The following is a 26,875-nucleotide window of genomic DNA, read 5'->3' as shown; positions in this document are numbered from 1 at the left end:
TCATGACTATACACAAATTCAAATTATCAAAAATACTTACGTTTCTAACTATAGAACTAATTTTCAGAGTGAACAAAACAAATTTTGTGGAATAGTCACGTGCGGTCGAAACGACCAATTTACGTTTTTTACCACTGTAGTGCTCTTTTGAAACTGTCGATACGTACTAACGCGGCTCCTATTGGAACAATAAGCTACCCGAGGCAACGGCGGCGTATCGCGATTTTTTTCAGATTTACGCAGAATTATTATATTGCGCGGTCTTTTTGACCACGGCGCGACCACTGAAGGGTTAATTAGTTCCAGAGTATTATTTATTAATTTCCATCCCCAGTCTTCAGGGTTCAGTTGATTTCCTTGCCATGTCAGAACTTGATAATATACCCGATACAAGTGTTGGAATAGCAGATGCCGATGTTGGAGGAAGACAAGATAGTTGTATTTGATTCTTGTTTCGGGTATTTTTGACAAAGGTTAAATATCTGTACGTATCAATGCAATCTAATTTTTTTGAAGCTCCATAAATAGCAAGAAGAAATCGATTTCCTTTCGTAATAATTGTTTCAGGTGGAGAATAAATGCCCGTAAAGACTTTCGCACAGTCAATTGAATCTTTTTTTTAATGATTTAAAAACAGAATTTTTGCCCCTTCTGTACATTGCTGATGTATTATTACAACCGGTTATCGCATGTAAAAATAAAATATAATTTTGGCATCTTGGATAAACTGATAAACTTTTTGAAGAATATATTTCTGTTCGCTGTTGAGCTTTTCCAGGTTTCAGAAAGTGAATAGTTTCATCAATTGTAGTCATTGTGGTAAGTAGAACCAACAAATCAACGTCTTCACCCATTACAATTGTTGTGTTTGTTGCATTACATTTTTCTGTAGCTGTTTCAATCATGAGAACATCTGCGTCATTTTGAGCTTGTTTATTATTATTAATGCTAGCTAAAAATTGTTGTTGGTTTGGTTGAACTGTCATAAATTCATCGAATATCATGTCGGAACTCGAGGATATTTTAGTAGTTCGACGACGTTGTTCTGCAGCTTTAATATTTTCTGTTGTGTCACTATAGCCATCAAATAATACCGTCACTGTATGACTGTAATGTCTACGCAAATACTGAACACATTTTTCAAAAATAACGTTGAAGGTTTCTTCTCGATCCCACACAACGTGATGTGGTAGATATCCTCCATCGATAATATAACCAGCGTTAGTACGATCAACCTCAGCAATGACTGATTTAAAGCAATCGTAAATGGCTGACTTTGCTGTTTTACGCATTCCAGCTGCATCAAAGAGCGATAACGGGTAAGGGACTAAATCATACGCGAAAAAGTTTTCAACTTCATCCTCAAAAGTTTTAGTGACACTCATATGTTGAAATAACAATACAGGGTCTATTTGTACTTCATCTTCGTGAACTTTCAGTGTGCTACTCGCAGCTAAAAGAGGAAGTTCTTTCTCACTGCGTTTTAATTTTATATTATTGAACGTTAGACCTGTCATTTTAGACATGGGGGCAATACCAACTTCACGAGCTTTATAGAAATTAATATTATCGTCATCGACAACCCAAGCAATAAATAAATAAAATAAATAAAATAAAATATTTAATAATCCTTTCAACTATTGTTAACAATAGATAGGATAAGTCAAAAACAGTGTCATTAAGTTTTAATTGACAAACAGGACGAAACAAGCACAATGATGACTAACATAGACTATGTAAAATACACTTCGATATCATCTCAAAATTGAAAAGTATAATTCAAATTCCTCAACAGTATAGAAACATTCTCTGATGAGGAGTTCCCTAAGTCTATACTCAAAAACCGCCGGGGATCCCGCGTATTTTATTTCGTTCGGAAGACAGTTAAAAAAAACGGCAGCCTGCATTGATGGGAGATTTTTTGTAATAGGAGTGTTTGGGCTTGTTCAATTTGATATCATTTTTATTTCTGGTGTTGTAAGAATGTGAATCACTAATAATGGAAAATTAATGTTTGTTATTGAAAATATATGTTAATAGTTTCATTCATACATTCATTCAGCATACATGAAAACTCTACCGTCCTTTATGTTATGAGGCAAGTCATTGACATAGGTAAGGAAGATCAAGGGACCCATGATGAGATTTTATTATTTTGGGAAAAGGATAATGTGATGAAGAACTTTAATATCTTTAGCATCTTTCTTAACTCGCGAATCACTCGCATCTACATGTTGATCTGTCGTGTCCATTCGAACATTAGCAAGATCTTCCAACGCGTCACATACTGTGTTCATTGCATGCATACCATACACCCATTCGATTATCACACTTTCTTTCGTACTTTTTCCTCGAGAAATACCTCCATCTCTTCTCATAAATTTCATCATTTTTTTTTTCTGATTGATTCGGCCGTTACTTGATGAAGATACATAGTAATTTCAAAAACTACACCCCACGATTTGATATCCACAAACTCCATTTGAAAAATGTATCACGACATGATTCGCTGGCACAGTTGCTTTTTCAAGTGATTTTTAAGTGAAATCTAATGATTTTGAGGCATAAACATCAGAAAAAGCTTCTTGCAACCACTTCCTTGCATAATATAATCTGCAGCGATTGAAGTTTCCATTCCACTACTAACCACAACAGTTTCACCTTCAGTCAAAAGCTTAGAGCAAATAAAGCAAAATTGCGACATTTTTTTTCGAATATCAATCACTAAAAATTCTTATAGTAGACGCTTGTAATAAATACGTATATTCACTCGAACAGAACGTTCAACACTAAAAGAAGCAGGTACAGGAACGACGCCACATGGAAAATAGAATAGGTAGCCAGAAGTTATATTCAAGGCCATACGGGTAGAGGGGATTTTCGAAGGGACTGACATTCCTTTAAATATATATTTTCTGAATATTGTCACATTTCTGATAACAATCAGTGTTTCATAAAAAACGATGAATCAATGAACACAGTTTTAATCAATATCCACAATATGTATTCCTTGTACAAACAACTGAAAATGCAAATAATTTTTCAGATTAGTTTGATGGTAACAAATAATTACAGATCATCACGAAAAATATAATATGATCGTACTTCAATTCAAATGGAAATTTCATTGAATGAAGATAATTCAATTATGTGAAGGGTTTCATCGTAAAATTTTATTTTGTCGCTTCTATTTTCCAAATACGGAAACGAACACTTAGAATTAAAAACAATTTTCGTTAATCCAAATATCCAACAATAGCTCTACTTCCATTGATCAACTGTTAGTTTTCTCAGATATTTTCCAAAAAGTCATTTCAGAATTCAGAATAGTACGAGTATACTTTCCACCTCAAAATTATGTTAGTAGATCAACATAGCACATGCGCTATGTGAATAGCACATCAATACTTCAAGAAATAGAGAGAGAGAGAATATACTTTATTAACATAAGTAACAATGTGTACAAAATTTCACTCAAACTATAATACAGTTTTTATGTAAAAACAAAGTGCATTTGAATTGATCAATTTTCACCTAATACATAAAATCAGTTTGTATATATAAAACATATAAATCATACAGGATACTGGGAAATAAATGTGTAATTTTTTTTTGTTTGTATATATAAAAACATTGTAAAGTTTTGAAGCATTGTAAAGACTTTATTTCTGTTACATTCTCTGGCAAGTGGTTTTACAATAGGTTTTACAACCAATATAGACAATGGAATCCTTCATCATTGATGTCATTGGTATTGGCAACTTAATGTTGTTGGATTACCTTGTCACATAATGGGTTGGTGAGGATTGGAATTTGTTCAAATATTTCTTAACTAAACACACTGTTTCCATTATAAAGAGAGAAATCACTGTTAGAATTCCATGTGTGGTAAAGAGTAATCTACAAGAGTATGTACTTTTTGATTTACATATATAATTTACGGTTTGTTTTGCGAAACCAAAATAATTTGTAGTTGATAACCACGCCATACGCCACAAAATGGAATTCCATATCTCAGGTGATATTTCACCAGAAAAAAATTAACAGTTTTGGCTGTTGTTAAACCAAGTTCATTTGCTCTGACTGCATAACAACCAGACGACACTTTATTACACAAGGCATAAATATGGTCTTCAAATTTCAGTTTATTATCGATATGTACTCCTAAAAATTTTAAGCTATTTTTGTTCCCAGTGATGACATTCCCAATGGGTATATTGTCAAATCCACATCTGAAAGTTACTATGTTAGTTTTCGAAATATTTAGAGACAGGCGATTTGAATCACACCAAATCTTTGCTTTCGTCATATCGATGGATATGATTTTAATTCATTTGCATTTTTCGATTTCCAAAAAATGGTAGTATCATCTGATATTTATTCTTGTCAAATCGTTGAGGTAGATGAGAAACAATGTTGGCCCTAGTTTTGAACCTTAAGGCACACCATTACGTATTTTTCCAATTTCTGAGCGATGAGTTGTTTCCACCATTTGACTACGACCTGACACATATAAGCTGAACCAGCTCAGTATCACTCCTCTGAAGCCGTAGTAGGGAAGCTTCCGCAACAGAATTTCGTGATTCACACAGTCTAAAGCCTTGGAAAATCGCCAAATACTGCTGCAGCAACATCGCCACTATTGATTCCAGTATGAATTTTTTCATGAGTGAGGAAATTGCATCATTAGTGCCTTTGCCACTTTGAAAGCGAAACTGTTCTTTATTAATGATTTTATGTTTCGCCAGAAATACAGTTATCTTTATCTTGACCAGTTTTTCTAGAAGTTTTCCTAATGTGGGAATTAGGGAAATAGGGTCGTCCTAATTTCCACCTTTATAAAGTGGTATTACCAATAATACCTTCAGGAAATCAGGAAACTTTCCTACTTGAAATGATACAATAGTAATGTTGGTTTAGAGTTGTAATGTGTTATCTGGGTCGTCGTAACCAGATGAAGACTGTTTTCCAATGGAAACACTGTTCCAGCTCATAAATGTCAGTGTCATAAAGAGAGCAAGTTTCAGAAATGAAGAGGTTTTTCAAGTGTTACATAGGGTCGTTCTGAGTAGTCGATTTTCTGCAATAGAGGAGTAATATTAGTTAAGAAAGTTTGGTGGAAGTGAAACTTTATGTACTATATTAGATTTACCTCTTAGGTCATCAATTACTTGCCAAGTTTCTTTCGATTTGTTTTCAGCTTGCTTGAATCTATTTTTATAGTAACTTTCTTCTGCTTGTCTGATAACCTGCCTATATATGCTGCGGTATCTGCTGAAATATCTTTGAAATAAGATATTACCATTAAACTTCCGAATATAGTGCAGCGATCGCATATTATTTGCTGAAATTTTTATGCCATGAATAATCCATTGTTTTCTGTGCTTGATTTTCAATGTTTGAATCGGAAATGAACTATTGAAAATATTCACCAAATAATTGTAAAATTTTGAGAATGAATCCTGGTCATTGTTCACAATATCCCACAATTCAGGCACGTATTGAAAAATATTTCAAAGTTTTTTTTACTATATAATCTACCATATCTCTCTTTATTTTGGTTTATTATAAAATTCACTCCACAGCAGCATTATACCTCCATAGTCGGACACACCAGCTTAAGTAATATCACAAGTAATATATTGTTTGTCCAAATTCGTACATATACAGCGTGACTCATGGTCGATGGTAGGTTAGACGTTTCACCTCTCACATTTCCTTACCTGTTCTATCGGTCTGAAATATTTTCAGCACTGCGGCGTTGCTACTTCTATCAAAAAGTCCTAGCAATTATATATTTTTAAATGGAACATCCCGTATATTAATACAATTTTTGAATCGCTCTAGCATTTTAATACTTTTTTGTGAATAATATCGTATACCTATCTCTATCTGTTTTCGAGATAAAAAATAAATTGTGGTAAATATGGTCCAAAACATAGCCTTAATTGAAATTAAGTACATCAGTACTCTCAATTCATGAAAAGTTGATATTTTGATGATAGTTTGGACTAATTCGAAATATTCAAATAACACCAAGAAATCGACTCCATATCGTACAGGGGGTGCTAAAACTACTATTATTTCCATTGTGCATGAAAGTAGTCGAAAGTTTATTTTTTCAAATGAAACCCCCTGTATATTACTCGGTGAATTGAAAGATGGTGAAAAATGCTTCGAGATGATATACATGTCCCTATACCTAAACCATCAAGTTTTCTTAATGAAGCCATTTTTGTGGAAAAATAGTTATTCACGTTTTACCTACAAGTGTTGAAAGTGACATTTTATTTTGTGAGTGGGTATTATTGCAAAACGAGCGTCAGCAAGTGGAGCAAACTCACGAGCAGAATAAAATCACCTTTAACAAATGTGTCATACAAAGTTTTTTGTATAACGTTACTGCTGATAATGAAAAACTATAGGGTGTCCATGGGATTTGAACACACAATCTTTGGATTACAAGGCATATGATACAACCACATACGCCAACTCACGTTATTTTGAAGAGGACTATTGGTTAGTCATGAAGGACTTTCTACAGTTGGACTGAATACTATTTCGTCATCGTCAGTAACTTCACAGGGATTCAATATTACCAATAGAACGAATTGCATGTGTGAACTTTTCTAAATGATTTTTTGGTAGGTGTTCTGATTGAAGTATTTCTATCAAAGAGATTTTTAAACAGTTGTACAAAAAATAATTCTTAAAGAATTTGATTTCTAGGTAGCCGTGGAAATATCGAGCTTAAGACAGTTTGGTGACTTTTATAAGTAATTGATAAATGGTTATTGACGGTGTTTCAAAAAATCGCCAAAAATGAATGCAAATATTGATTATTCAAACGAAGTTCTTGTGAAATTATTTATTATACACGGACAGTGTGATCAAATCATTGCCAGAACTTGTAGAAAATTCAACCAAATGTATCCTGAATTAACACCAATGAACGAGAGGAAGTTTGTAAGATTACAAAATAATTTCCTCAACTATGGCTCCATGTTAAAAGCGCCTTCAACATTACCAAAACCTGTTACTTCAAATGAGGACAATACTGTTAACGTTTTGGCATATTTTTATGCATATCCAGAAGCTTCCATTCGCAGTGCAGAAAAAGATTTAGGTGTATCACATGCTTCAGTACAACGAATTTTGAAAAATCACGGAATGCATCCGTATAAATTTACCAAAGTTCAAGCTCTGAAAGCAGAATACTTCGAACGTAAAATGCATTTTTGTGAATCCCTTTTGATTCATACACAGGAAGATCGGGAATTTTTGTCAAAAAATAATTTGGAGCGACGAATCAAAATTTACGAGGGATGGTATTTTCGATAGAAGGAATAAACATTTTTGGGCTGATCATAATCCTCATGTTACAAAAGAAATGGGTTTTCAAGAAAAATTTGACTTGAATGTTTTCTGTATTCTGAAGAACAATAAAATTGGCTTTTTTATTTATGAAGACACACTGATTGCAGAGAGATATCTCCAAATATTAAGGACGACTGTAACCGATTTTCTTGAAAATTTGCCTTTAGGGGAATATAGGAATTCGTGGTTTCTACTGGACGGAGCGCCAGCTTATTCCACCCAGGAAGTTTCCAGGAAACTTGACGAACTCTTCGACGATCGTTGGTTTAGGCGTTTAGAGCCGTGGGATTGGCCACCAAGATCACCCGATCTCACGCCACTTACTTTTTTTTATGGGTTGTTTCAGAAGAAAGGGTATACAGTAAGCCAGTGCCTACCAAAGAAGAATTGCGACGGCGAATAGTGCGGAGTATTGAAGATCTGGATCCCCAGGAAATTGAAAAAGCAACCACAAGTCGCGTACAAAAAAATATTTCAAAGTGTTTAGAATGTAATGGACAACATTTTCAGCATTTATTGTGGAAATGTGATATTTTGTTTACAATTTTGTTATTTTGAATCATCCTATTCTGTTATTGTCTGTACTATCACATGTTTTAGCCCACAAAATCTTATTCTTCACTTAGAAATGACTGATTTTTGGTACAGTTGTTCTCTGGAAACTTTGAGCCATAGTTAAGGAAATTATTTTTTAACCTTACAAACTTCCTCTCGTTCATTGGTGTTAATTCAGGATACATTTGGTTGAATTTTGTACACGTTCTGACAATGATTTGATCACTTCGTTTATGTGTATAATAAATAATTTCATAAGAACTTCGTTTGAATAATCGATATTTGCATTCATTCCGGAAGATGATTCGAAACACCGTCGATAACTCTTTGTAAATTACTTATAAAAGTAACCGAACTGCTATAAGCTTGATAATTCCACTGCTACCTAAATCCAAATTCTAAAAAAAAATCATGTTTCTAGAAGAAGCGACTTTATTGAGAAAACTTGACGATTCAGGTATAGGAACTTGATATATCATCTTGAAGCATTTTTCACCATCTTTCAATTCACAGAGTAATATACAGGAGGTTTCGTTTGAAAAAATGAACTTTTGACTACTTTTATGCAAAATGGAAATAATAGTAATTTTAGCACGCCCTGTTTGATATGGAGTCTATTTATTGGTGTTATTTGAAAATTTCGAGTTTGTCCAAACTATAATCAAAATATCAACTTTTCATGAATTGAGAGTACTGATGTACTTAATTTCAATTAAGGCTATGTTTTGGACCATATTTAGCACAATTTATTTTTCATCTCGAAAACAGGTAGAGATAGGCATAGGACATTATTAACAAAAAGCATTAAAATACCAGAGCAATTCCAAAAATGTATTAATACACGGGGTGTTCCTTTTAAAAAAATAAAGTTGCTAGGACTTTTTGATGGAAGTGGCAACGCCGCGATGCTGAAAATACTTTAGATCGATAGAACAGGTAAGGAAATGTGAGAGGTGGAATTTTCAGAAAAATCATGCTCTGCGTTTTCCAGAAACGTCTAACCTACCATCGACCGTGAGTCACGCTGTATAATCTATATCTATAATCTATAATCTATAGAATACAATTTTTGTATAACTGTTGTTTTTCTTTCAAATTGATTCATTTGTTGAATGTTTATATTTTTTTGTTTTGTACGTACCTTGCTCAAAATTATTGATAACTTTACAAAATGTAAATAATGAAGTGCTATTGTTCTTCTTATTTGATAGTGATTGCTAGTAAAGGTTCCGATCTTCTCATCTCCCCTAAACAAAACCCAATACACAGTAGAAAGAAAATCAAATACACATGCGCGCACAAACTAATATTTGAACAAATCAAATCCCAACACATGAACACGTCATTTACGTCCTCATCTCCTTCAATCACCGAAACGACCCACAGAGAAGATCCCTCCACCTGCCATTTTTGAGACCAAGACGCTCAGTTCGATCCTCAAAAAATAAACATCAAAAACATAGGAAAACATGACATGAACCTTTACTAGCAATCACTATCAAATAAGAAGAACAACAGCACTTCGAAATTATTTACATTTTGGAAAGTTATCAATAATTTTAAGCAAGGTACGTACAAAACAAAAAATTATAAACATTCAACGAATGTATCAATTCAAAAGAAAAACAACAGTAAACAAATATTGTATTCTCTTTCAGGAAACCAGTCAAATATCCAGTGTGCTATAAATGTTTCAAATAAACAAATAAATAATAAATTCTTTCCAAGAGAATACAAAACCCAAGAACAACGAAACAACTATATAATATATAGTTGCATTCAACGAAAGAATATTTTTGAACAAGTCATCAATTACGCAAACTTCAAGAAACCTTATTTCTACCATTCAATCAAACAAACTTCATGAGTTCTCCATATGAATTTGGAATTTCTAAAAATCATCCTCAGCACTCTACAAATCCCTCGTTTCTGTAGACCTGCGAATGTGTACTATCGAACTGTGTTATTTTTGAATTTTCAGTGACAGTTGAGTTGGTTTTCTTCAAAATCATCTGAATTTCTTCTAAAGTTTTACCCTTCGTCTCTGGAATATAGAGGATTGTGAACAAAACAGTGAGGAAGCAAGAAACAGAGAATACATAAAATGGAACTTGAATCCCAAATGCATGTCTCAAAGAATGATAAATCTCTATAGTTATCACCGAAAATCCCACGTAACTCAAGTCTGAGATAGTCATGCCAAAAGCTTTCACTTTGGCTGGGAATAATTCAGCTGTGAGTACAACTGGAACCAAACCAATACCAAATTTGAATGATGCAGCATACAATATAATCATAACCAAAGGTAACCAGCTAGCTTTCAAAACATCGACTCCATTATTTTTCAACGTGAAGTAAACCGCCATAACCATCAATGAAAGTCCAGCTACAACTCCTGAACAACATAATAATACCTTTCTCCCAAAATTATCAATAGCCAGAGAAGCAGACATGGCGGAAACAATCATAGTTGCTGAGAAAATTATGGCTCCTGTAGAAGCTGCTACGTAGAAAGATCCAGCTTCTTCCAAAATAGAATGTAAATTCATCAACATAACGCTGATACTACTCAAATGTTGTGAACTGTTGAGTATCACCATAATCACCAGTGCTTTACGATTACTTGATATCAGAAACAGATCCATGAACCTCCCTTTCTCCCCTTTTTGTCTTTCTATTGCCACAGATATATTTATGAATTCTTCTTGCACATTGTCCGTGGACCGTAATTTCCGAAGTGCGGCTTTAGCTTCTTCAGGTTCATTTTTGTATAGGAGATAATACGGTGAATCTGGCTGGAAAGGAAATACAATTAGTGATATACAATTGATAACGATTCCTAATAGGCAGGGGCCCCAAAGCGGGACGAATGGCGCCACACAGTACATTGTGAGTACACCAGTCAACATCATAATATAGATTAGACTGGACAAAAATCCTCTGATTTTCTGATCTGCTATTTCTGCTATATACATAGGCGCTGCTACAAATGCCATATCACCAGCCATTCCTGCAAAAAATCTTGCCACAAATATGTACTCCACTCTCGGTGCTACAGCGATCACAATCCATGCCAACATAGTTGTTGTCGCGGAAGTTATCAGTGATTTTTTTCTCCCAATACTGTCTACAAGGAACATAGTAATCGGAAGTCCAAAGCAAGCTCCAATCATAAGGATGGACTCCAACCATTCAGCTTGGTTCGTTGTAACTTCTATGGGAGCATTTTTACTGAGGAGAATTGGTAAAGTTGGTGCACTCCAACTGTATTGCATTCCATCAGATATAGCGGATAAAGTTCCTGGAAACAAAAACAGATAGTGAAAATCTGTGGAAAGTGTGAAGTTAGTAGAATTAGTAGAGTAACTCCAGTCTATGAATCTGGAAGTTACAATGATATGTGCAATTAACGACCAATTTCTGTCATCAATAATTCTGCAAAACTATTTGAAAGATACGGTAGCCGGTAGCCAGACAGTAGCCGGTCGATTCGACGTGGGTGCTTTGTTCACTTACTCAAAACGACCGTCGTGTTGGTCGCCGGTTCAAGCCTGTTGGCAGCCCTGAAAACTAACGAGTTGTTTTCTTTTGTTCCGTAGACCAGAGGAGACTGAATATGACATATTTTGTTGTTAGTTTAAAAGAGTCAGTTGTTCTTATGGGAATTTAATGAAGTTGTCAAAGTCATTGAGTTTCCAGAGTTTCACTATATTTTCACGAAAATAAAAGTGGCGACGAGGATTTCTGATAAAAACCAATCAAAGTAAAAACCATCATGACTGATCAGTTCCAGAAAACCATTCTTGAATTTATAAAAACTCAACAAACCCAGGCTCAACTTCAGCAGCAGCAGCTAATCAAGCAGTAAAAAAATATCCTTTCACGAATGTCTCAGAACTTCTCATCAGCAAATGTTCCAGCCAGAGACGTCGGTGAAGAATTCCGCATGGAAACTTTAGGCAACAGCATAACTGAATTCCACTACGATCCAGAGAGCAATTCCACATTTGAAGCATGGTACAAGCGATATAAAAGTTTATTCACTGAAGATGCTCAGAATCTCTCAGACTCAGCCAAAGTCAGATTACTTCTAAGAAAGTTAGACACACATGTTCATCAGCAGTACGTCAATCTCATTCTGCCGAAAGAACCGAAATCAATCAATTTCAAAGACACAGTGTCTAAACTCACTGAATTATTTGGTAAAAAATCATCAATTTTCAACACTCGTTATCATTGTATGAAACTCATCAAAAATACTGGAGAAGATTTCGTCGCATATGCATCCAAAGTCAATACATTTTGTGAAGATTTTGACATCAGAAACATCACAGCAGATCAATTCAAATGTTTGATATTCGTATGTGGTCTTCAATCTGGTAATGATTCAGATACCTATCAGAATCAAACTCTGAATCTTTTTCCATAAGAAAAGATTCAGAATATTTATTACTTCAAGATCTTACTTCCGAATGTCAACGTATACTGAATCTTAAGAACGATACAGCGATGATAGAGCAATCTACAACTCCAGTCGTTAATGCAGTTTCCCAGAAAAATAAGTATCCATCAACGAAGAGAAGTCAGAATCCTCAATCCATTTCACACATGAATGGGAATTCACCAAAAACACCATGCTGGTACTGTGGTCAAATGCATTATTCAAAAAACTGCAATTTTCGCAATCACACTTGAAATGACTGTAAAAAGACAGGGCACAAAGAAGGAGAAACAAGTTTCAAACTGAAAATAATTCAGTTTCTCAAGTGAATTTGTTAGCGGAACGTAAATACCTTCAAGTTGTCATTAATGGTATTCCAGTGAACATTCAAATAGATTCAGCATCAGATATCACCATCATATTGGAGGAAACATGGTCCAAATTAGGAAAACCACAATGTAGTTCAACTGAAAACATTGTCAAAAGTGCGAGTGGTCACCAACTTAATCTGTTCTCCGTGTTTCAATGTGATATTGTGTTTAGTAATAAGTCGTACTCAGGGAAGTGCTACGTTACTACAATAAAAAACCTCAATTTACTAGGGATTGTCTGGATAACAAAGTTTGGTATCTGGGACATCCCACTCAATTCTATTTGTACTGTCATGTCACTGTCAAATAATGACATTTCTCAGGAAAATGTACAGGATGTCCAACAGCTTTAGAAGCAGTTTCCTGACGTATTCATTGACACTCTCGGACTTTATACAAAAGGAAGGGTAAAATTACACATATCAGAAGGAAGCAAATCAATATTTCGTCCAAAACGACCAGTAGCATATGCATCGTTAGTGTGTAGACATGGTACTGTGAACATCTAGTAGAAGGGGCTCGTGGTTATTTGACAGTTCAAGTGGTATTTATATCAAGACTTGGTATCTGCATAATATATTGGCAGTAGGGAAAAGTGAGCATATAGAGAACAAGTAAATGTTATATTATTTAACAGTGATAAACTTTGTATTCAATCGATCACGTCATTCCAAATCTCTAAAGCACTGTTGCCAGAACTGTACCTCATATTTTACTCAAAATGGGAACAAGAGGACGGAGTAACACTGGAACAACTTCTCTCGATAATGAAACAATTGATACTATGATCAGCAAATTAGCACCAAAGTTGATTGAGAAACTTGGCGAGAAAATGGACGAAAAACTGAGGAACATGGAGATCACACTGAATGATGTCATCCAAAAGGTATCTTCAATGGAGGTAATGATGCAGGCAAATGATAAAGGTGTTAATTTGGTGAACGAAAGGCAGAATATTATGGAGCAGAGTTTGAAATTAAATACTCTGAGACTAACAGGAATAAAAGAAGAGCAAAATGAAAATCTTACATCCAAGGTACAAACTCTTATTAATGACTCATTGCATGTAAAATGTGCCTTATGGGAATTAAATAATCTATTTAGGATTGGAAAAGTATTTGGTGAGATTAATCAGTCTGAACATAGAACAGTCATAGTACAGTTCATTTCCTTCCTGAAAAGAGATGAAGTGTACCGGGCCAGGTCGGCTTTGAAAGGAACAGGCATATACATCAATGAAGATTTGTCTAGACATAATTATGAACTGCAGATGGATGCCAAAAAGAAATTTGGAGTGAATGCTGTCTGGTCTAGGAATGGAAGAGTATTCGTTAGGCACGGCAACATTGTTAAACAAATTGGAAATGAGACAGTTACTTCAGTTGAACATTCATAAAAAAGATAAACTTCATGCTGATAAAGAAATAGGATTTATATTTTCTACTTTTCGTCTTTTGGTTAACGTGGGTTTACACTGTTCAATTTGAAACTTTGGTGCAATTGAGAATAAATCTATTTTTACAATGATTATTGATGATGTTGAATATTGAGTTTAAAATTATATGTAGCTGTTATTTTCCACTCATATTGTTCATTTGTAATTGAAATTTATTTTAGTTTCATTTTAAGTAGTTAGGAATTCGTCATTAGTTTATTTCATAAAACATTATGTTAACAGTATCACTTTGATATTAAATTATTGTATTTTTATTGAGTTTGAGCCTGGGAAGTTCCACATGAACATGTCTAGTAATTTCAGTGTATACTACCAAAACTGCAGAGGTTTAAATAGTAAATGTACTGAGTTTTACAGAAATTCCTTAGTTTGTGCTTATGATGTTATAGCAGCTATATCTGAAACATGGTTACGAGAGGGAGTTGAAGACGGTGAAATCGTAGATACAGATATGTTTTACCTGGTTCGAGCAGACAGAGATCTCGAATATACAAACAAGTCTACGGGAGGAGGTGTTTTACTGGCTATCAGAAAAAAGTACAAAATTTTGCAAGTAGTTAGGAAATCGACATTTTTTGAGGCACTGGTTGTGCGGGTGAAAGTTAATAGTTGCAAGTACACATTTTGTGTGTTATATATTCTTTCAAATAGTTACATTAATGTTTATGAATCGGCCATGGACTTTCTTCAAGGTAATATAAATGATGTTGAAAAAACATATATTTTTGGAGATTTCAATATACCGGAAATAACTGGTAGAATATTAAACTATCCAACTGCCAGTGAAAAACTTGCAATTTTAACTGATTTCATGGATTTCAATACTTTTCAGTTATATAATGACATTCCCAATTTGCAGGAAAAAACACTGGACTTGGTAATCACTTCTGAAGGTAATATTAATAATTGTACTGTGCAAAGGGACTCTTTATCATTTGTCAATGAAGATATTTATCATCCTACCTTAGAAATCACTATAAAAATTCAACGTGTAAAAGAACGTGTGAACGAACTATTAGAACCAAGATTTATATACAAAAAAGCTAATTTTCTTATGCTTAGTGAACGAGTTAGAGATACTGATTGGGATAGTGTGTTATATGAAAATATTGTGGATGAGGCTGTAGATAAATTTTATATTATATGGAACGTAATTATTGATGAATGCGTGCCCAAATGTAACAATATTCGAAAAGGAAAAAAATTTCCCATTTGGTTTGATAAAGAGGTCAAAGAATTATGGAAAGAAAAAAATATATTTAGAAAGTTACGACTAGTATCGGACTATTATGGAGAAAGGTATAAAGAATTGAGAAAAAAACTTAAGAACTTGATTAGATTGAAATCTAAAGAATACGTTTCAAAAGTAGAAGATGAATTAAAAACCGATGTGAATCAATTTTGGAATTATGTTAATAATAGTAAAAAATCGTCGACTTTAGGAAACTTTTGTTACAAAAATATTCAAATAGATGACAATGATACAGCTGAGATATTTGCAAATTTCTTTTCATCTGTTTATGAGACAAGTAAATCCGGATATAATCTCAATTTCATAAATGATGCTGATATAGTTAACAATTTTTGCGACATTAGAGAAATAGGAGAGTCAGATTTTGAAAATGCAATAAAGAAATTGAAACCAAAGAAAGCGGCTGGTGTTGATGGAATTCCCCCATACATTCTGAAAGCATGTGGCGATTGGGTAAAAATACCACTTCTGCATATATTCAACCTTATCATCAAGTCAAATGTTTTTCCAGATTTGTGGAAAACTGCTATAACAACACCTATTTATAAGAGTGGTAAAAAATGTGACATTGAAAATTATCGGCCAATCTCCATAATGTGTGCTCCAGCCAAGTTATTCGAGCAAATTATTTATACACGAATATTCAACTACGCAAAAATATCACGGAAGAACAGCACGGGTTTGTTAACAATAAATCAATCAATACCAATCTATTTATTTTTACTAATTATGTATATAATACACCAGAATTAAAGAGTCAACTCGATACTGTATTCACGGATTTCAGAAAAGCGTTTGATAAAGTTGACCACGATGTTTTGTTATAAAAACTAAATAAAATTGGATTTTCTGAGAATTTATTGAAATTATTAAAAAGTTATTTACAAAATAGATACTTCTGTGTTAAACACAACGGTAACACATCAGGTAAATTTCATGCTAGCTCTGGTGTTCCTCAAGGATCTAACCTTGGACCACTATTATTTGTTCTATTCATAAATGATCTCCCTTCCATTTTGAAATTTTCTGAATGTTTGCTTTTTGCCGATGATCTGAAAATATATAAACAGATTCAAACAGTTAGGGATTGTGTTAATCTGCAAAGGGACATCGACAGTATTTATGAGTGGAGCATCGCAAATAAATTGAAATTTAATATTAACAAATGTAGCATCATCACAATAACTCGTTTGAAGGATCCTGTTAACTTTGATTATATGATGGATGAGGAAGTCCTCCTCAGATGTTCTGAGGTTAGAGATCTTGGGGTAACTTACAACAGTACTTTATCGTTTGCCAAACATATTCAAAATATTGTTAAATCGTCAAATCGAATGTTGGGATTCATTATTAGACAAACTCGGGACTTTACGAATAACAATACTATAAAAGTATTATACTACTCACTTGTAAGACCTAAATTGGAATTTGCAAGTATAATATGGTCAGGTGAATATCGGTCCACAATCAATGCAGTGGAGAAAATACAAAATAAATTGCTCAGGTATCTATATTATAAACAGTACCGTATTAGAGCTGACTATGAAATTATCAGATCCAATAAACTTAGACATGACTTCAAAGTTCTCTCTTTAGAAACTAGGAGATCCCTTACCATGATGTATTTTTTGTATAATGTGATAAACAACAGGATAAATGCACCAGGAATCCTATCATTACTGAGATTCAATGTCCCTTCCCGTAGAACTCGGAGAACTTATCCATTCAATATTCCGTTGGTAGTTACAACGTACAGATCCCCTCTCGTGACCATGCTACGACTGGCCAATACATGTAGTGTGCTAGTAGATTTAGATTGGACTCTACCTCAGGGAGTATTTCGTAGAGCAATATTAGATTTTTTCTTGACTACATCTGTTTGATACGCATACAAATTTATTATATTTAGTATTTTCATCTGTGCACGACTATGATTTTCTATTGATAAGCTAATTTACATATATTACCGATTCATCGATTTTATTGCACAACTATATTCAATAACAGAGTATATATAGTTCATTGCTATTCAACCTCAAAGTTTTTGAGTAGGTACACAACTGACTCTCATGATTATAATCATTGAAATGTGAAGATTATTTTATATTAATTATCCATGTAATTAGACCTTTGGTCTGTTTGGATACAGATAAATGAATAAATAAATAAATTTAGTCGAAGAAGAGTTAAATAGACTGCAGAAGCTCAATATCATCACTCAAGTTAATTACTCTGAATGGGCAGCACCTATTGTAGTCACGAAAAAATCTGATCGAAATATTCGTATTTGTGGGGATTATCCAACAGGAATGAACGCATCTCTTCTATCTCATCACTATCCACTTCCAACTACAGAAGACATTTTTTCAAGACTGGGGAATTCTAAAATATTCAGCGTAATAAACTTATCAGATGCTCTTCTTCAGTCGAGGTTCATGAAAATTCAAGAAAATTCCTGACAATTAATACTCATAAAGGTCTTTTCACGTACAATCGACTTCCGTTTGGAATGAAAGTTGCTCCCACAATATTTCAACAAATCATGAAACTATGATATCAGGATTAGAAAATACAGCAGCATACATTGGTATTAAACCTGATCCAGCGAGGACTGAAGCAGTAATTCATATGCTTCCACCACATGATATTCCTACACTACGTTCATATCTTGGAGCAGTAAATTATGGTAAATTTGTACGAAATATGCATGAAATACGAAAACCAATAGATGTAGTTCAGTTGTTTTTATGGAAATTTAATGAGGTTGTCAAAGTTATTGAGTTCCCAGAGTTTCACTATATTTTCACAAATATAAAAAAGCCCCAGGCTGAACGGTCGATTTTCACTTGCTATTGTCCAACCCGTATTGGGAATCACGCGTTAAAAGGTTAGACCACGTTAGTCCTTAGCTCGCAGTAGTTTCGACTCATGAAGGTTGTTGTTCGTAGCGATGCGACAGCTGGTTAACAGAAAGACAGATTCAAATATGTCTTGTCAATCGATTAAAAAATGTTTCAGTAAACATCATGTCATAACACAACAAACAGTTGTGGCCTTGGACGAGTCTTTGAAATGTGTCACGGTATTTATGAACTTGGCAAAGGCTTTCGATACTGTTTCGCATGGAATCCTACTCGAAAAGTTGTGTGATTATGGAATTGGAGGCCATGCTTTGGAAATGATTCAGGATTATTTAAAAGAACGAACACTGATTATTGGAATTGGTAGCAAGGTCATGCAACATTACAAATCAATGTGGGTATATCTCAGGGAACAGTACTATGCCTATAGGGCATAGTCAGTACAAAAAGAGCTGTCGACCGGTGGCTCTTGAATTGAAATCAACATGAGAATGATCAAAATAGTATTTATCTATTTATATTTTGATTTTCATGGAATTATTTTCCAGCAGCTTGACTGCATTAACCTTTCTCGATTTCATATCATTTCTAGAAACATGTGAATTCGTTTTCCGATGGCATTTCAGGTCAGCTTCCCAAATTTCTGCTACCGCAGTTGTCGGATGATTGGTCAAACCACCAACACTGACATAAAAACTTGGCAAGTTGACTTGGGTGTCACACCAATAGGTGGTTCAACTTATGTCTCGCTTGCATTTACGCAGTTATTTTTATTAAGTACTTTTCTTGATTACTCACATTTCATCTTCAATCGAGGACCGCCTGCCCGGTACTGACGATGCCCAATAGGCTGAAACAGCTGTCTACGGTGGCTCTTAAATTGAAAACAACATGGGAATGATCAAAATAGTATTTATCTATTTATATTTTGATTTTCATGGAATTATTTTCCACCAGCTTGACTGCATTAACCTGCATTAAATGATGTTGAAAAAAGAGTAGACAATTTTCAACGCAACTGATAGTGGATCTCCACTATCACGTAGAATTCAGAACCTCTGGCGTGAAATTGATTTATTGAAAATAATTTCTCCTCATCAGAACAAAAGATCGGTCTCTCGACGCGCATTTTCACCACCAAGTTGACATCATCAGGAAATGGTGAGGATCGAAATTAAGTTTTTATCATTTCCTGATGATGCTAATTGAATCAAACAAACAAATGTATTTTGTTCCCGTGAGGATAAACGATTTCTATAGATTCATGATAGGATTAAAATCAATATTATGCACAGGAAAGCCATACGAGATAATATATGAGAGGGTATGCAAATTAAATATAACTTCTAAGAAAATATTCCAATTTTATTTTGTACTTTTCGATGGTCCATTTTGAATTGACTCATCTTCAACGTCTCATCAGCACCCTTTGAAACTTCAGAAGATATCAACGTACATTTCTCACACAAACTCACGAATTCATGTCATCGAAAAAGATAATTTTTCTCTATTCATGATGATAATTTGTAAAAACTTTCATTAGTTTATTTTATTCAATCCTAGCCACAGAAATTTCGTTCAAATCAAAGAAGGGATATTCGATGGAGGACATTAACTGAAATGCTTATTATTTCAGTTCCATAAAAAGTATAGGAAACATTTCAGAAGAAAAATGTGATTTAGGTTTTCTATTATTTCATTTCCGTAAAAAATATGGGAAACATTTCAGGAGAAAAATGTGCTTTAGGTTGTCTATTTTTCCAGTTCCGTAAAAAATATAGGAAACATTTCAGGAGAAAAATTATTCCATGAATACTTTATTTTGAAGTGAAATTGGTAGATGAAACTTTCAAGATGGCGACTGAGCGCCATTTTGAAACTCCTGGCGAATACTTCACAACACTAGAATAAGAAGTCAATATCATCAACTACTACAAAATGGCAGAACATTTCATGATTTCCTGAAGACAAACAAATTGATATCGATATTTCTAGAAATATTTTTTTTATCTGCCATGTGGCAATTCCAACAACCCGCTAAGGTTTGTTAAGTTATTTTTTGTTTATAAAAACGACAAAAAATGTCAGTACGACAATGAACATCATCATTCAGTTAGAATATTCTCATTCAGTCTTAGGTTTTACTAGTTGAAATGATCAATTCTCGTCCATTGGAAGAAAAAATTAAAGCGATTTCTATATACGGTGCGACGCGTAATTTTCACGAGACCGAAAGAATTTTCAATGAACGTCCTATCTATAGAAAATATTTGAGGGAACTTGTATCCAATCTCACAACTGCCGGTAGTGTATATAACAAAAAGCCTCCACAAAAGAACAGCAAGTGCAATAATTGGTGAAATGGTAGTATATCTTGAACAGTCTACTTATTCCGTCGCGAATGTTTGTGGGGTGTCTACTTCTACTGTGTGGGGACTTTTGAAGAGCAATAGGTATCATCTATACATAATTAAAATGGTACATCAATTAACTCATTGGTTATCAACCTTATAGTCATGTGGGACCATTTGACAAAATTTCTGTCAGGCCATGGACCACCAAGTTGGTAAATTAGTTTGTAGTTAATATAAAGTGGCTTACGATAACAACAAATAAATACAGTACAGCACAGTAAATAAATGGAATTGTTGTTCTAAATCATCTATAAATAAAATACCCATATTATTCAATGTCCTTCAATCATTAGGTAGAATCTGTAACTAACAAAAATTGCATTATAAATGAATGCGATTTTTGTTATTGCATACTCTTCACTAAATTCTGAATCCTTGGTTCAGTGTTATAGTCTATCCATTCCCAATTGGAACACCCCTACGAGGGGTGTTCATTATCCCTGCCCGGCAAATGGGAAATGTGTATACTACCAGTGCTTTTATGTTCAAAGCGTCCCTGGTACAATCATAAACATTTCTTGCCTGTGGCCCCTAGTCGCCCAGATAATTAGTAAACGTGCAATCAAATGTAGTTGAGGAATAAAGGCTTGGTTAGCTGGACTGACTGAATACTAATTTTTTGTCCGTTTCACAATATTTCTTTATCAGTTCCGTGTGTTCGTGGGGTTAGGTGAGGTAGTGAGTGGTTTTGCAAACCGATTTTCGGAAACTTTTTCTAGAGATCAATTACCCTAACACCAAACTGATATTTTTGCACTCGACGCGCGTTTCGCTAAGAAGGTTAGCATTTTCAGGAGATTGATGCCGAATCTAAATACAAGGGTTAGCTGTTTATACACCCAAAGTATACCCAAAGTTTTTTGGTCCGATGTGGACCTTGTTTGTTAAATGATAATTATCCTAATTGATTTTTCGGTAACCACCTAGTGTAACCACTACCTGCAAATTAATTTGTCAACAATAGATTGAAAAGCGGACTAGATCATTTTCTACTTGTACAGCTAAGGTTCCATTATCATCGTTTAAACCGATTTTTGTGAAAATCTTAGTGTTTTTGGGTACTTTCATCAATATGGCTTTCTGGAGACCTTTTGAAACAAATGATAACATTACGTGTAAGGAATCTGTGTCAATCGACAGGGATCTGGAATTTGAAAATAAGGACTTACATGTTCAAATTCAGCAAGTAATTTTTAATATTCATGAATGCTTGAAGAAAGAAAACTGTCACACTTCACAGAATGCTATTGTGAATAGAATATACGAGTTAACGAATCTCGTTCGACAGTTCTTCGAGTCATTAAAATAGGGGATGTCATTGACCATGCAATGAAACGAAAATAAAGGAATAAAAAATTCGCAAACGTTAATGGTGCTACAAAAGATGTGATTCGGCGAACAATTTATGGTATATACCAAAAAAATTAAGTACCAACCTTGGAAATGATTTGGTATAAATTACTCGACTATCCTTATTACAATTACAAATCTTTAGAAACTCTACGAGGTGTCTTATTGTCTTGTGGTTTCAAATATAAAAAATTGAACAAACGGATGGTCATAATGTAATCTACACGCATTGTTCACCTCCGACAAGAATATTTGAGGCGAATGAAAAGCTACCGAGAATCCAGCAGACATATAATCTACCTCGACGAAACTTGGTTTGACACCCATGATGTTGTAAAATATGGCTGGGTATACGAAACCAAGTATTGTGCTTTGAACACACCTTCTTCAAGAGGAAAACGTGTTATAATTTTGCATGCCGGGAATGGAAGTGGTTTCGTACCTAACGCTTTGCTTCTGTTGGCTTAATATATAAAAGATTCGTCTGCTGATTACCACGAAGATACGACTGCAGCTTTATTCGAAACCTGGTTCAGTGAGCAGCTTCTCCCAAATATTCGTCCAAACTCGGCTATTGTTATGGATAACGATTCGTATCATTCTCGGTGATTGATTACAATACCAAACAATAACACAAAAAAAGCAGATATTGTTGACTTCATACGAAATCATGGCATGGAAATACCCAAAACGATTCCAACGGAAAAGGTATTACTGGCGACCATGAAACAACGTAATTTCAAAAAAGAGTATATTATTTATTCGATGTGTGAAACACGTGGTCATATTCTCTTACGTTTGCCTCCATACTATTGGGTATTCAATCCAATTGGAATGGTTTGGGCCACAATGAAAGAAAGCTTGCGGAAATGTAATCAGTCACCGACTTTGAATGCTGTAGTGCTTGACAATATGAGACGAGTGGTGAATGAAGTAGGTGACAGTGATGTGTGGAAGAACTGTGTGGCCCACGTTATAAAAGAAGAAAACAAATATTATGTGCAAAGTTCCATAAATCCGATCGTTATTCAACCCGATGATGATTCCACCCCATCCGAATATAACGAAGAAGAATTTTGATTTTTCTAGCAATTTTGTTGGTCTCTATTATTTTGTAAATATATGTTTGACGAGAATTCGTTGTGATTATTTGTGTTTTAATTTCGAAGATTTTCATAATTACCCATGATGGAAAAATTCAGTTGAGATAACTTTTTTTCATGGGGTGGTCAATTGATATGATTGTAAAAATAAGCAACTGGAAAACTACCCCTGAAAAATAATATGTCGACGGCTATGTCGAGGCGGGAATTTCTTTTCTGTGCTGTTCCAATTAGTATTGGAAATACTATACTTAAACTTAAACGCATATCAGCAGTGGCATCCAACCAATTTTGGTGCATGTTTTCAATAATCAGAAGCGCCGAAAACATAGGTATGTCAAAAAAAAAATTAGATTACAAAGAGCAAGATTAATTCCTGATTCGAATTTATCTTTCAAGTTGCTGTCGTGTAGCATATCAATTACATTCTTCTTGGAATTCATCAAGCACCTCAGAAACATTTACAATGAATGGATTGCGGATCAGATTTTGAATACCTTTATCCTCGCGGTCGGAAAAATAGCGAATGAATTCGATTTTTGAGTTTTTTTAATGTAATATGTTCTTTTGTATCTCTCCTTCAATTTCAGCACTCTGTTCATCAATAATTTGATTAAGTTTATCAAATATAAAAAAGTTATTACTTTCGATCTTGTTGATCCATAGCTCGATAAACGTACTGATTTCATCTTCATAAGCAAAAATATTGCTCATGTCTTGCAACTTCAAATTTCCCGACCTTTGCAGTGGTATTGTACAGTCCGTGAAGGTGTTTTTTCTATAGATGTTGAACTAAAATTTATCATTGCGTTTTGTAATGGTGAGATCCAGGAAGTTGATGCTGTTGTTTTGTTCTATTTCGACCGTGAATTTTACCTTGTACTTAAAGTAATTTTGTGTGAGACAGATATGAAAGAGGTTGCATAGTGATATATGGATTGGTATTCTGTTTATCCAATAGGTCTTTCAGCAGAAATGGCCTTATAAGCCGAAACCGGTCGTAACGAATGAATAAACACAGTAGAAACTAGGCAGAAGTATTTTCTTCATTCTATATTCTGAATAAGAAACTATTTGAATGTCATTTTTCCCGGTCGTTGGATTGGTCGTCGAGGTCCTACAGAATGGCCAGACTGCTCGCCAGATTTGATACTTTTGGAATTCTTTATGGTGCTATTTGAAGCAAGAGATGTACGAAACTGAACCAGCTTCAACATTGGATATACGGCAGAGAATAATAAATATTTGTAGAGATATTGACGTTACTGTGTTCGAAAATGTTCGGCGTAAAATACTGGATAGGCTTTTTATATATTAAAACGTTCAAGGCAACCATTTCGAGCATCTTCTGAACTGACCTCCAAGCTTAATACCTCATTTTATGTAGTTGAATGTTAGGCAATTATTGAAAATTCCGCCATTTTGTAGTAGTTGAAGATATTGACATTATATTCCAGGGTTGTGAAGCATTCGTCAGGAGCTACAAAAAGATGTGTCACGAAACCCCCCTTTCTATTTATTTTTTTCCGAATGAAAAAAAAAATCAGTTGATTGTCTTCTTTTACCTTGATTTTTCGGAAAGTGTAAAGGATATGAAGTAAAAATGGCTTGCATCACAAGCGTTTACCAACAGCGTCTACATGATTTTTCACTGAAAATGTTTCGAATAATGTCCATATGCACTCACGTAAGAGTTGAAAAATTTAGGAAGGCAAGAAAAGTGATACCCTACAAATCGTTCGATAGTTATCACAGCCGTTGACGTTATATACGTTGATAATGGAGATTTGCATGCCAGATTTGAATTGGACTAATAACAATATTAACAAATATATTCAAAGTTCAAAACCCTGCGATATCAAAAACAAACTCTCTCAGAATATGAATTTATGAAATCATGTGAAATGAAGGGGTTATATTTTTAGGAGTGATTAATTTTTGGGAAAGAAAGTTTTTGGCTTTCTACTACTCCATCTTGATACAAAAAACAAGGATGAGGGAATCTTCCAAGGAAAGGAAGGAAGTAATCAATTCTAAATTAAGTAACTCTATACATGGATGTGTAGATCATGCAAAGAAGTAACTTTCAGACACAAACTGAAAGAAAGTCCTCCTGAAACAGCTACTTTCATGTAAACATTGAATTACACGAAAGAAAAAAAATTCTTTCGAAACAAATACTTCTATATAAACACTGAATTATACAAAAAATACTTTTCTCTACTCAGTTTGTATTTCCTTGGAAGATTCCCTCATCCTTGTTTTTTATATCAAGATGGAGTAGTAGAAAGCCAAAAACTTTCTTTCCCATGAAATTATGCTTCTTTGAATCATAGAAAATTGAACCTTCAAATATTTACATGATATTGAGTAACACCCTGTGCCTCCAAATTTGTTTTTTCACGGTTCGACTCAATATTCTTGTATTTTATACCATATAACAATCCCTAAATATTGATAATTATAAAATATGTAAAATTTATATTTATGATTGTGGAATGGAAAAATAGATTTGTTTTATGGTCTCACCGACTTCATTTTCCAAAATGAGCAAATTCTCCTCTTTTCACATCACACTAGTCATCACTATAACACAGTACCAACCTGATATAGCGGCCAGTATCTGTGGAAAGGTGCCCCGGAACTTATCTGTCACACTTTCAGGCAGCAGCATTGTTCAAAGGTCTGAAACAATGTGTTTCATACGTGTTTTGAAATGCAATACTTGGAATGTCCTTGGTTGTTCTTGAAAAATGCAATGAGGAAACGAGAAGGAGATACAAGCGCAAGACATACTATTAATATTATTGTTACACCACAGTCATTTACGGTCTGACAAGTTTCTTATATTTGAATTGAATTGAAATATATTCAATAGTCCAGTTAATTGAAAACTTGTTTTTACTCCATTTGATACTTATCCACATTTACAGTCCGTATGATTACCTTTTTCCAATTAGTTTGTGGTGTAAAGAATGACATTATTCAAAATGTTATGACGTCAATTTTTTTTTTTTTCAACTGATATTCAAATAAATTTTATCCACTAAGTTGTATATTATTTAGCGAAAGTGAACAAAAATGAAGCCTCTTTCGAATCTTATGATCGTATTGAATGGGTGACTTGTATGGAACAAAAGAAACATTCATTACTAATCATAGACTGGGTAGTTTTGTTGTTCTCTCTATAACATATAATACCTATCTCATAAATTCGGAAAATAAGTACAAGATACTTGGAGGCTGATTAATCTCGAGAGAGGTAGGATTAATAACGTCTCAATACCCTGCAATTCATCAGCAGATGATTTTGTTTTATATTTTTCAACTATCGCCGGTGTACTGATAGAGAAACTACCCGCAACCACAGCTTCAGCAACTGACTTTTCAAAATCACGGCCATCATATTCTTATTCATTTTTTCTCTTCCCCACTACACCTAATGAAGTTCTTGAGGCCATATCCGACATGAAAAGATCTCATAGTTATGACGTATATGGAATGAGCAGTACCTTATTGAAGGAAATCAAATTTAGTATTGCAGAACCTATTTCAACACTCTGCAATCTATGTTTCATTAACGGAATTTTTCCTGACATCTTTAAAAAATTCAAAAAGTATCCCAATTCACAAGAACGGGAATGTAAACTCACCTGAAAACTATCGTCCTATATCAATTATTCCTATAATTGGAA

General features: G+C 34.1%; 1 protein-coding gene across 3 annotated transcripts; it reads right to left on the bottom strand.

Moving 5' to 3' along the window:
* Nucleotides 1-3,417: 3,417 nt before the first annotated feature.
* LOC111517021 (facilitated trehalose transporter Tret1) lies at nucleotides 3,418-26,002 on the bottom strand. Of its 3 annotated transcripts, XR_012464238.1 has the most exons (3): nucleotides 25,785-26,002; nucleotides 5,153-11,233; nucleotides 3,418-5,080 (listed from the first exon to the last, which is right to left on the bottom strand). XR_012464238.1 is itself a non-coding variant. In XM_074170178.1 (2 exons), the coding sequence occupies exons 1-2, from the start codon at nucleotides 25,852-25,854 to the stop codon at nucleotides 9,837-9,839; spliced, it is 1,467 nt and encodes a 488-aa protein (XP_074026279.1). In that variant the 5' UTR covers nucleotides 25,855-26,002; the 3' UTR covers nucleotides 3,418-9,836. The 3 variants fall into 3 exon arrangements, 2 of the variants coding, with proteins under 2 accessions (XP_074026279.1, XP_074026280.1); XM_074170178.1 differs by having other exon boundaries at nucleotides 3,418-11,233; XM_074170179.1 differs by having other exon boundaries at nucleotides 3,418-11,233; nucleotides 25,710-25,844.
* Between the last annotated feature and the right edge of the window lie 873 nt (nucleotides 26,003-26,875).

The sequence above is a fragment of the Leptinotarsa decemlineata genome, unplaced genomic scaffold (genome assembly GCF_025532065.1).
Source record: "Leptinotarsa decemlineata unplaced genomic scaffold, Ldec_3_MD MMD2_P_RNA_scaffold_7, whole genome shotgun sequence".
In the NCBI taxonomy this organism is placed as follows: domain Eukaryota; kingdom Metazoa; phylum Arthropoda; class Insecta; order Coleoptera; family Chrysomelidae; genus Leptinotarsa; species Leptinotarsa decemlineata.
The sequence above is the reverse complement of the archived record's forward strand: the minus strand, read 5'-3'. Positions and strand labels throughout refer to the sequence as shown.